The sequence below is a fragment of the Aquarana catesbeiana genome, linkage group LG03, assembly GCF_042186555.1.
Source record: "Aquarana catesbeiana isolate 2022-GZ linkage group LG03, ASM4218655v1, whole genome shotgun sequence".
NCBI classification, from domain to species: domain Eukaryota; kingdom Metazoa; phylum Chordata; class Amphibia; order Anura; family Ranidae; genus Aquarana; species Aquarana catesbeiana.
This window is the reverse complement of record NC_133326.1, coordinates 52,302,725-52,315,642: the sequence shown is the minus strand read 5'-3', so window position 1 is coordinate 52,315,642 and position 12,918 is coordinate 52,302,725. Positions and strand designations below refer to the sequence as shown.

Here is a 12,918-nt window from a genome sequence, read left to right as displayed (position 1 = left end):
TGTATTGTAATGCAGAGGTTGGTGTGAACCAGCCCCATATTATATATATTATATATATATAATATATATAATATGGGGCTGGTTTATTATATAGATATTATATATATTAAGGTGATATATGAACACTTTCCTCACCTGCAGCACCTCTATGAAAGAAGGACCTTGGGTACATCCCGCTGGCCAATTCATGTAATAAAGAAGAGAAGGAGAGGGTCCCACTAATTAGGTGTACAGTTGTAGATTTTATTAAAAATGGATAATAAAAACACGCACTATATGCACTCACTGAAGAAGAAGAAATGGTAAGCATATGAAACAGCCTCCTTGGTGTCCATCCCTCCAGTCTGGATTGCTGCCAGCATTTGATGTAATGGAGACGGATCAGCTTCTGCAGAGCTTGACAGGTAAGTGCACAAGCACTGAAGACAGATCGTTCTCCTTCAAACCAATGGCAGAGCCCATCAAGGAAACCACCATCTGGAATTCAGGAGGATGACGTCACAAACTGCAGGGTATTGAGGGGGTTTGGTAATGCCTTTTTAGGGTGTGACTGCCCCTTTTTCAAGGCTTAAAGAAAAAGTAAACTTCCATCTTTAAATTTTACCTATAGGTAAGCCTATAATAAGGCTTACCTATAGGTAGTGTAAATATCTCCTAAACGTGCACCGTGTAGGAGATATTACTGTACATGCAGCCAGTGACATCACTGGCGCATGCGCTCTGAAGGAATGGCCGACCGTGTCGTTTCTTCAGAGCCCTGAGCCATGACCGGTGGCTCCCGCACACATGCGCGGGAGTGATGTCATCTTGGCTCCAGCCAGTCACAGAGCCGGAGTCCGCGAACCCAGAAGCAAGATGGGTGAAAATGGAAGCTGTCTCCAGCGATGATATCACATCGCTGGAAGGCTTCGTTTTGAGGTAAGTGTTAAATAATGTGCTAGTATGTGATGTGTACTAGCACATTATGCTATTGCCTTGCAGGTAAGAAAAAAAATAAAAACATGCAGCGGTTTGCAACTGCTTTAAGAAAAGGGCCTGCCCTGAAATGCATTTGCAAAGAATACCCAATCCGGATTTCTGCTTGCACACTATTGACCAACTGAAGTCAGCACAACTTCACCTCATTCACTAAGTTAAGTGCATATTCCCTTTGCAAAGTGAATTTCAAATTAGTGAATATATGAAAGTGTGCCGACTTCAATCACCCAATCATAATATATTTTTTTCTTTTCCTTGCACATAATTGGGTATTTCTTACAAAGTGAATTTTCACTTAGGAAAGGGACCATTCTCTAATCCTTTGTCAAATCAAACCCACCATACCTGGATACAGTGCACTACCACAAATCACTATCACAAAAGACAGATAAAGCGTATTCTTTATGTATAAATAAAAAGAATATCCGATTGTATCACTAAGGCCTCATTCACAGGGGCACAGATTCCCATACATGGTGTATGGGCCGTTTGTTTATGCGCCCCTAACTGGCAGGTGGTGCATGTAGGCAGCCCATTCAAGATTATAAGGATGCAGCGTCTGCACGGACAAAGCCGCAAGTGTGCATGCATGTGTGTACAGTCCTGAATGAACACTGTCTGCCTTTGGAGCCACTCAACCACACGCCTAATAAACATGAATGGGTTGCCTGCATGCAGCACCTGCTGGCAATGGATGCATTAACAAATGGCCTGTTCACTGTATATGGGAATCAGTGTCAGTGTGTGACCGCGACCTAACACTCTAAGGCGCCTTCCACAATAGCAGCACGGTTTTTGGTCCCCAAAAAGCGATTTGCAGTGGATCAGTGGATAAAAGGAAATGGTAATTTTTCACAGCAAAACCACACTGTAACTGCCAGCCAACCTCTTGACTTGTAGTTACAGATCGGTCATATTCAGCATTAGATAGGTAGAGCTGCATCAAACTTGGCATGTCATGCTAAAATTGCGGCATCACATTTCAAAACATAGCAGTAATGTGTACTCACCTGACATATCGCCTACTCACTGTCTCTGAAAAGAAGTCCACTGCAGATCTTTTTCAGAGAGGTAGTAAAGCCTACCACACATCTAAACTTAGCCAGGAGTAGGGACCCATTCACACTATTGCTGAATGCTGTACTGTTGCATCAATGCATGCACACTATTGTATTGCAGCAATGCATGGTATGAACATTGATGTGCTGTGGTGGTGTCATGCTGAATGTAACCACAACACCCCTGAATATGACTATGAACCGCGGGAGACGGACAGGAAAGCAGCGATCAGAGGCCTCCTTACCTACCTTAGGAGGCAGATGACAAGAATCTGGGGTAGGGCTGCTGCTTCTCCTCCCGGTCAAACAGGAAGTGGGTCCTGAGACCTGATTGGCAAGGAGTCCTAAGAGGGAGGAGAATCAAAAAGACAATAGCGAATATTAATTTGCTATTGTCACACAAATGGGTGGGCTCAGGGCGCAGTGCTCATTTTTTGTTTATTAAAAGTCAGCAGCTACCAAAACTGTAGCTGCTGACTTTTATTAAACACACACTCACCTGTCCTACAATCCAGCGGTGCACTCACCCTAGCCGTGTTCTCCCCGTGTCCTCCCTCGATGGCTCGGCAACTCTACTATGGGCACCCGGCCGTGACAGCTTGCGGCATCACAGCTGGGTGCCCACTGCACATGCGTGAGCGTCGCGTCGCTCTGTGACTGCTCCTGAAGTCTTCTAGGACCTGTCATGTGTCCCAGAAGACTTTGGGACTCGGGAGGGGGAATGGAGGACCTCATCTTCCGATCGCCTAAGGCAACCGGAACTGAGGTGGGAGCAGGTACCTGTCAAAATCGGGTACCTGCTCCCCCCCTCCTCCCCAAAAGCTCTGTTTCACAAACAGGAGCTGGGTAGGAGGCCTTAAAGTGTAAGTAAACCCTCCTATCATTTTCAGCCAAGGAAGCTGCCATATTTGCCTCTGTTTAATCCATAGCTCCCAACTGTCCCTGATTTCGAGGGACTGTCCCTGATTTGGAGCAATGTCCCTCTGTCCCTCTTTCCTCCCCATTTGTCCCTCATTTTGGTCTGATCTATATAGTTGTATATAAAATGCACTTTTTCTTGTTCAAATAGTGTTTCTCAGTGCTAAACCTTTCATCCAATTTCTAAATGGCTACATTTGTAAATTTTAAAAGCCAATATAAAGAAATAGTAGTGGTAAAAAAAAGCCCTTGTGGATTTGATTAACCTTTTTTTTTGGTTAATTCTCCTTTAAGGGGGCATGACAGGGGGCATGTCCTATGCCTACATACGTTTGCTAGTAGGTGCCCCTCATTCCCATCTCAAAATGTTGGGAGGTATGGTTTAATCTACTGCCATGATGCTGCACGTGATCAATTATGACACCATCCATTGGATGGTTTGATGGTTTGGTTGAGAGCACAACCAGTGTTACGGCACGTGCCAGAAATGAAACTGTTTTATGGTGGGTTTACTTTAGCTTTAAAGCAGAAGTTCCAATTTTAGGTGGATCTCCGCTTTAAGTGAATAAACAAAGGTGAATCCAAAATATGTCACAACCAGTTTTTTTCTCAAACAATAGGTGCTGGAACTTAACCACGGCCCCCCAAAACCCCTCCCCCTACACACACCCTCCAAATCACATCAAATAGTGGGTGTGTTCAGTCAAATTTCACGAAAACAGTAGGAGGGTCTTAAAGGGGCATTAATTACCAGGATTGCATTAAATACAGAGTGCAGAGCTGTCACTTGTAAACACAGAAATCAGACTTCTGTGTTTACAAGTGATTGTGGTGAGCAGGCACCAAAGGGTCTGAGCCAGAGGTGGTGGAACTGAGTTCCACCAAGTTCCCCCTGAAAAAAAGCCCTGGTCACAACTATAGTCCATAAATAAGTCCCATTACTCTATAGTGACTAAAATCCTTTCTCAAGGTCAGTTACTTGTTTAACCACTTCCCGCCGGCCATCAAATGACGGCTGGGTGGCACGGCTCACATTCTGGGTGGACATCATATGACGGCCCTCCAGAACGACCGCTCTCGCGTGCCCGTGGGGGCGCACATTGCGGTGATCGGTGGTGCGGTGTGTCAGTCTGACACACCGCTCCACCGATCTCGGTAAAGAGCCTCTGATGGAGGCTCTTTACCACTTGAGCAGCCATGTCCAATAATGGCTGATCACGATGTAAACAGGAAGAGCCATTGATCGGCTTTTCCTCACTCGCGTCTGACACACGCTAGTAGAGGAGAGCCAATCGGCTTCTCTCCTGAAAGGTGGGGTCTATGCTGATTATTTATCAGCACAGCCCCCCCTCGGATGCCCACCAAGGACCAGCAGGATGCCACCAGGACCAAGAGGGATGCCACTACACTGGACCACCAGGTATGCCACCCTAGAGCACCAGGGAAATGCCAATCAGTGCCCAGGCAGCTGCCAATCAGTGCCCATCCCCAATGCCTGCCATTGCCAGTGCCATCAATGATTCCTATCAATGCTATCTATCAGTGCCGTCTATCAGTGCCCATCAGTGCCGCATATCAGTGCCACCCATAAGTACCCAGCAGTGCAGCCTTTCAGTGCCCATCAGTGTCGCCTATCAGTGCCCACCAGTGCCACCCACGAGTGCCTATCAGTGCCCATCAGTGCCGCCTACCAGTGCCCATCAGTGCCACCTATCAGTGCCACCTCATCGGTGCCGCCTTATCAGTGAAGGAGGAAACTTATTTACAAAATTTTAAACAGAAACAAAAGAAAAACTTTTTTTTCCCTTCAAAATAGGTATTTTTTTATTTGTTTAGCAAGTAATAAAAATCGCAGAGGTGATCAAATACCACCAAAAGAAAGCTCTATTTGTGGTAACAAAATGATAAAAATTCTGTTTGGGTACAGTGCTGCATGACCGCGCAATTGTCATTTAAACAGCGACAGCGCTGAAAGCTGAAAATTAGTTTGGACAGGAAGTGCCCTGTATTGAAGTAGTTAAAGCCAATCTGTACTCTTCCTTCATTATTTCACCTCTTCATGCACATAAAAACTACATGCAATATGTGCACCCCTCACTGATTTGCTGTGTTGTCATGCTGAAGAGCACTACAATACCCCTGCATTGACTCACACAATGCATTGTAGTGTCACACCATGCTTTGATGTGTTGCATTGCAAAATATGGTGCAGATCCATTTTTTATTGCATTTTGATGATTTGCAAGGGCATTCAAATAAATAGGCTGCCTTAATATGACACCCACTAAACACACAGCGTAACACACCTTAATGCAATTCTCCATACTGCAATGGCATGAATGGCCCCTAAGAACCATCAGAGCACAGTGATCTTCCTTTACACTGCTTTCATATAAAATAAACTATAAGTAACATACTCAGAATAGCTCAAATAGCCAAAAAGAGTGCAGTGCTACCCACAACAATATATGCATGAAAATTACACGACTGCACTGCTCGTGACTGGAGATTGATTGTTTACTGATTCTTGCACATTTTTCTCTTTTCACAGTTTGGATTGCTGGTATTCTCATTTTACATTTGTGTAATATTATTTGTATTTTTGAAGGCAATGCTGCACTTTTTTATTTTTATTTATTTGTACCACTGTGGAGGTGTAGTGAGATCACCTTTTTAGTGATAGCATGTGACTCTGGGTATATTAGATTTGATTGTGCAGATTGAGTTTTGTTATTTATTTGGTACTCATAACAGCATTCACATAACTCAACCATATAATCTTTTACCTCTATTCTACAGGATACCACCTGGACAAGGGACAGGAGATACCCCTGGAGAAAAGGTTCACATTTCGGAAACATATGGGAAAAGGAACCTTTGGACGTGTACGTTTTATATTTTGTTTTTATTGTTGTATATCTATTGGTGTTTAACATGTTGAGCTGTGTGGACAGTGCAATAACCCACATGCAACCAATCTGCAGTTATCCTAAATATTGTACTCAAGGCTGGTGAAAGATGAAATTTGATTGGTTGCTTAGGGTGATCACTTCTAATAATGTTGTTGATCTTCCTTTGTTTTATCAAAGTTAAAAAACACAGCAGACACTGTCATTTACATTCTAGTGGGGATGTTTATCACAAGAACTCTAGTACAATTAGGCCTCATGCACACAACGTCAAAGCTGAACATACATCATTTCATTTTCTTGTACAATTTTCCTTTAGATTTACCAAAACTGTATACAGTAATATGAGGTAAACCCTAAACACTTTCAAATTGTGTGCAATTAGGCAGGTACTCGCATTACATAGTTGAAGGTAAATCTAAAGAAAAGTGTATAATGTATGGCCAGCTTAACTCTCCTAGACTCCTTTCCTCCTGTCGGCAGAGTTTTGGTAGAAAAAACACGTTTAATTAATTTCATTAGCCAGAATAATAATTTATGGCCAGTATAATCATTTATTCTGGCCATTGAAATGAATTAACACTCAAGCTCTAATCGTGCCTAGCATTTCTTTTTTCTGCCAAAACTGTGCTTCTCCTGGATGCACTGGCTGTGTTTTTTTTCCACCGCTAAACTTATCCTATGTCCTATGGACACATAGATTAACATTCAGAAGCATTAAGGGGCAGGAGAAAAAAATGCCTTAGCTGTAAAGAAAAGGGGGGGGGGCTGAAAAGAGAATCTAACTTATCTGGTCCAGTAGTTATTGGGTCCTGTTTTTTGGTACTGAAGCCAAATGTTCCCCAAAGACTTGCATGAGGAAATGTCTTGGCTGCCGCACTAGATCAGCAATCATCTATAGCAAACAATACAAGTAAAAATTTTATCAAATTTGAAATTGGCATTTTAAGAATAGCACCCAACAACAATTATCTTCTAGCCCATCCTGTATATATATATATATATATATATATGATATATCATTGTTATAATTATAAGGAAACACTCATACTCCTAACATAGTAACATCTCTAATGTATTCTCCTTCATGTATCATATACATAACCATGACATGGGGAACTATCTACTTATACTTCACATTATAAAATATCTCTGTTCCTCTCTGTTTAATGTAGGTGGATCTGGTGAAGGACAGAGCAACAAAGCGGAAAGTAGCCCTTAAAGCCATCAGGATTTCCGAACGTCTGAGATGGCAGATCTACAAGGAGAGGAAGGCCCTTGATGCGGTCGTCGGCTGTCCCTTCCTCATCCAACGCCACCTGACCTGGGAGTCGAAGGTATGATTACAAAGCTTCTTCCTAAGGGTCAGATAAGCCAAAATTGAACATTCAAACGTATGCTAGATGCTAGAAAGGAAACCTGCCAGAGGCTATCTGTATCCTCACTATCACTATGGATGGGGCTGAGTGGTCAGGGGGTTGAATGTGACAAACACAGAACTGGCCACCAAATTATCCTTTCGCTGCCAGAGCTGTGTTTGCTATTTTTGCACACATGTTTAAAAATCAATTTAGAGCTAAAAATTACATAGAACCCCCAAAACATTATATTTTTTGAAAGCGGACACACTAGAGAATATAATAAATACAAGTGTTTATAATTTTTATATCACATGATGTTAGCGCAACATAAGACAACATTTCTGTAAAAAGTGCACTAAAGGTAATTTTAAGACGCATAAACTCAATATATTGCCCGATTTGTAAAATATAAAATATGAGGTTGTGCCTAGTAAATAAATTCCCAACTTGCCAAGCCTTAAAATTGCATGTGTCGGTGAAACAGTGATAAACTTCGGTATCCCATATTTTTCATAGGTGGAGGTTTAAATGCCCCTACAGGTCATCAATTTAGAGGTAACTATGAATAATGGGCCCAGAATAATTACTCTCACTTTGGTGTGCATGGCGGTATGTCACATGTGTAGCACCATTGACGCTTTTATATATACGCACCCCCACATTTGTGTTCATATGTGTGTGTGTGTGTATGTGTGGGTGGGGTTAAACATTTTTGGAGTGGGAGCATTTTAAATGCTTGGGTATATCTTTCATTTATTTAATAAACTTTTTTTCATCATATAGTGGACAAAAAGACCCCTGTGATGCATTTTTGGGTGATAAGGTCTCTTTAATAAGACATCAAGAGTCTAAAAAAAACCCTGATGTCTAACCTGCCCTCCAATGAAGCTAACTGAGTGCAGATCACCCCCATTAGTTTCTTCCCCCACCATATGCACTGGATGAAGTGACACCAAGACCGGAAATGATGTTTCACATGTCGCTTCTGTGTCATTAAAATGAAGGGGAGATCAGAGAATGAACATAATGAAAAATGACAGAATAGTTTGTAAATTGCCAAATGAATGTGCAGCTATTATGTCCCTTATCTAGTATCTTGCAGAAGCTATTTCTTCACAAAAAATAAGAAACATTAACACCATCTACAGTACCCAAAACTATGTCCATTTATGTCTTCTCAGGAAAGTTCACTATAATGTTTTTCAGTTTTTGTAAATGATCTAGGACTTGGATTATTGTAGAATGCAATCTTATTACTAAGTAAATATTCGATGACTAAATTCTCCACTTTTTCCTATTTTAGGACTATTTTTGGATTGCCATGGAGCACGCCAGCAGAGGGGATCTTCATCATCTACTGCATAAACAGGGAGGCCTTGACATCGACACCATCAGGTAGGTAATGTCATTAACAATGAAAGCACCACTGACTCACATTGTGCTACATCATACCCATACCTCTCAACTTTTTGAGATGGAAACAAGTGACACCTATTAGCAAAACGATGTAGGCATAGGACATGCCACACCCCCTTAAATGAGAATTATAAAAAAAAAAAAAGATTAATGAAACCCACAAGTATGTTTTTTACCACTACTATTCCTTTATATTGGCTTTTGACATTTATAAACTCAGCAATATAGAAATTGGATGAAAGGTTTAGCGAAGAGAAACACCTTTTAAAAGATAAATAGTGCATTTTATATACAACTATATAGGTCAGACGAAAATAAGGGACAAATGAGGAGGGAAGAGGGACAGTCTCTCGAAATCCAGGACAGTTAGGAGCTTTGCATATTATAGTAACAAATTCTTCACCTGTAGGACACCACAATACCAAAGAAGAACATACACCCCTGATGATAGATATGGGGGAGTTTAAGTGATTGTAAAGGTTCATTTTTTTTTAAAATAACAAACATGCCTATACTTACCTGCTCTGTGCAAGGGTTTTGCACAGAGCAGCCCCGATCCTCTACTTCTGGGGTGCCCTGGTGGAGCTCCTGGCTCCTCCTCGTCATCGGGTGTCCCCACAGAGAGCCGCTTTTCATCGGGGCACCCGTGCGGGTATGCTTATGAGTCCTGCTTCTGCGTCCATTGACACAGACAGCAGGACTCCGCCCCCCCCTCCAATCCTGTGTCACTGGATTTGATTAACAGCAGCGGGATCCAATGGCTCCTGCTGCTATCAATCTATCCAATGAGGACGGAGACAGCAGCTGGAGTCACTGGGCTTGTGCAGATTGCTGGAACGGATGGGCTCGGGTAAGAAAAAGTGGGGGCTCTGGGGACAGCTGCAGCAAAGAAAGTTTTTCATCTTAATGCAGAGAATCCATTAAGGTGAAAAACCTGGAGACCTTACAACCCATTTTAGGGCTACACAGGCAAATGAGAACACAACTGACCAAGCCAGCCCTGCAGTCACAACGAGGAATAATTGTCAGATGTCCCATGATCCATTCTCTAAAATATAAAATCTTCCGGCAGCTCTCTGTGTGTTGTTGAATAGAGCAGCTTTGATAATGGTTTTGATTGTGCACTGGGAGCACCTAGGAGTGTTTCTGAATATACACATGAAAATACATTCTATTTACTTCTGTATTAGAATATATATATTGGAAGATTATAAATTATTTTTTATTGTTCCTTCAATAGATTCTACGCTGCCGAATGCATCATTGGCCTCCAACAGTTCCATGAGAAAGGCTTTATCCATCGGTAAGTTCTCTTCTTTATTCTACTGCTTCCCACAAATACTTCTTACTTTACATTTCATCTGCTTATTCAACAAGATTTACCAACAACTGTAGTGTGAGGACCACCTAAACATTTACTTACCTTTATATCCAATGCGGTAGGTCCTCCAGCTACAAAGTGGTTTGTAAATGTTGTGATTCTGAGCCTTGGTTCACACTGACTGCTGGAATTAAATTGTCCAAGTTCATTCCCGCATGTCAGTCCCAACTTTGGGGGCGATTTCAGAGACATCTGTGCGGGTTTCTGCACAGATATCAATGGAAATTGCACCCCGAAATTGGCAAAAGTAGTACAGAAACTACTTTTGGGAATCGGTGCAGCGCCGCACCTTGAGGTGCTCTTTATTGTTAAGGGCACCCCTAATGTACCTTTCCAATGTACGTGTACAACACAATGTACAGAAAGGTACGTTATGGTGTGCTGCTTTACTAAAAATAGTGCACATATATTTTTTTTTGGTGCGTTTTAGTGTGTTAGGCAGAACATTCAAATGAATGGGCTGCCTTAATACAACGCACATTAACCTATGGAATAAGATGCATTACTCTGCACATACTGCACCAGTGTGATCCCATCCTACAGTAAGCTGTATATTGGACATGAAATTAATTTTAAAGGAACATACACATATTAATGCATTACCAGTTAATGTTCAAGGCAAAGTTCCTCCAACATCAATGCATTGCAGCACACCACAACACAAGGTAACACACTACCATACATTATGACACCCTGGGACAAGAAAAATGGTGCATGTCTGATATAAGGACTGTTGTTGTGTATTTGCAGCCTATTCAAACATATACAGATTACTGATAATGCATTTCTATCCTAAGGGATATAAAGCCGAAGAACGTGTTCATCGGACGAGAAGGACACATCAGGATCGGGGATTTCGGGTTAGCGTCAGAGCAGGGAGAAGGTGAAGCGGGGACCCCCGGATATATTGCCCCAGAGGTAAGTCATGTTAGTCCTGCTAGCTATGTCAGCACTTTTATATTGGTAGTAATGGGAGTGTATCATCTCTTACCAGAGAGCTTCTCTAATCATGTGGACTAGCACGCTGCTAACAGAGAGGTGACTAGAAAGGAAAAGCGCTCCTTAAACCCCTGTTTTTACCACCCCCCAACCACAAGTGTAAATGAGCTCTGAATGTAATATTCAGAAAGGGTGGGATTTATTATAGATTTGATCACATCTAAAGACAAGGGATAATTCCAGGACAAATCCTCCATACTAAGGACAGTCCATTTAAATCAGAGCTATGTCTGTGTTGTCCTTGTGTAGTAATTTTCTATATTGTAGTTGTTTACTATAATCATTTGTGTAATAAAGCTTACAAGTCTCATCTTTTTTCTTGACAGATCTATACAGGGAAGCCATATTCCAAGGCCGTGGACTGGTTTTCTTTTGGAGTGATGCTGTTCGTTTTGGTCACCGGAGTACCAGCCAAGCGATGCAGGGCCACCATTGTGCCAGCTTATGGCTTGGACTGTGATCTGGAGGATCTGATTATAAAGGTAAGTACATTACATCTGTTCAGTATAGTCATAGATAACACCACACCACACCTCCCTCACACTGACACATCTGATTTCTAGAAAGATACTAAAATAGAATTTACATGATGGAGCGCCTAAGGCTGTCATCTTCTCCTGAACAAATGTACATTCTAAGCTGACAGACATAGGGGGCGCTCACACTTATCAATGCACCCTCTTGCCGATTGGCTCAGAGAACCCCAAAGGGGGTCCCCATGATTGGCTGTGAGGAGGCAGCCCCATTGAGGGGCATTCACAAGTGTGAGCACCCCCTTATACTCACCCCTTGTCCTGCCAAGTGCATTGAACTTTTAATCAAATTGTTAAAGTATCTCTGGAGCCATAAATCCCTTTAGTTACGGGGGATTCTGGAGGTGTGAATCCCCCCCGAGGCTTCATACAATATATGACTTAGAGATGAATAGAAGTGTGCGCTCCTACCTTGGCTCAGGTACTTCTCCCCATAGTAGTAATACCTCTGACTGCTCATACTTTTATGGAATACAATGATTGGACTTAGTAAGGAGGCTGAGGGGTCAGCTACAGTTAGGTTGGGGGGATTAGGTTTGAGTGTTGAGTCCTATGTTAGGGGGAGGGGTAGGGTTAGGTGTTAGAATTAGGGTAACGGTTATGGTTTTATTCTCTGTGTGAGATGAGGGATCAGGAAAACTTTAAAGGTTTAGGTGATGAGTTAGAATTTCTTCATTTTATTTTTATTTATTAAAGTTTAAGGCTTCAGTGTAAAGGTGAATTGAAGTTCTAAGATTAGGTGACGTGTTTGGGTCATAATAAGTGTTAGGTATAGGAGGAGATGTATAAAAAGTCTGGGCGTCATTTTTCATTTCATTTGAAAATTGAGGAGATGGAGAATTATAAACAAAGTTTATTCATTTTTCAGCTCCTGCATGAAAACCCTACGGAGCGTCTGGGACAGAACAGAGATATCCGAAGTCATCCGTTCTTCAGCACCATCAACTGGGATGACCTCCAGCAGCTGAAAATAACTCCCCCGTTTATCCCAGTAAGTTAGGTACGTACAAAGGTAAGTATGTGTGTGTGTGTGTGTGCAAAAAAAAACAACAAAAAAACAAAAAACCCAAAAAAACAAACAAAAACAAAACAAAAACAAAACAAAATAAAAACAAAAAAAAAACAAAAAACAAAAAAAAAAATAACTCCCCCGTTTATCCCAGTAAGTTAGGTACGTACAAATGTAAGTACGTGTGTGTGTGTGTGTGTGTTTGTGCAAACAAAAACAAAAAAAAACAAAATAAAAACAAAAAACAATAAAAACCCCCAAAAAACAAAAAAAAACAAAAAACAAACAAAAAAAGATAAAAAAAAAAAAAAAAAACAAAAACCAAAAAAAATCCAAAAAAAACCCCAAAAAAACCC

General features: G+C 41.6%; 1 protein-coding gene across 1 annotated transcript; it reads left to right on the top strand.

Annotated features, from left to right (window-relative positions):
* Positions 1-370: 370 nt before the first annotated feature.
* On the top strand, positions 371-12,553 carry LOC141133906 (protein kinase C theta type-like). The gene is made up of 8 exons (XM_073623522.1): positions 371-404; positions 5,754-5,839; positions 7,039-7,200; positions 8,528-8,619; positions 9,881-9,943; positions 10,819-10,939; positions 11,347-11,502; positions 12,422-12,553. Exons 1-8 carry the CDS (start codon positions 371-373, stop codon positions 12,551-12,553), a joined length of 846 nt encoding a protein of 281 aa, XP_073479623.1.
* The last annotated feature ends 365 nt before the right edge of the window (positions 12,554-12,918 follow it).

Bases quoted from the DNA above. Each gene is read 5' to 3' on its own strand.
- LOC141133906 (XM_073623522.1), top strand. From the start codon at position 371: ATGGAGACGGATCAGCTTCTGCAGAGCTTGACAG. The intron at 7,201-8,527 runs GTATGATTACAA...TTCCTATTTTAG, and splicing joins ACCTGACCTGGGAGTCGAAG to GACTATTTTTGGATTGCCAT. The intron at 9,944-10,818 runs GTAAGTTCTCTT...TTCTATCCTAAG, and splicing joins GAGAAAGGCTTTATCCATCG to GGATATAAAGCCGAAGAACG.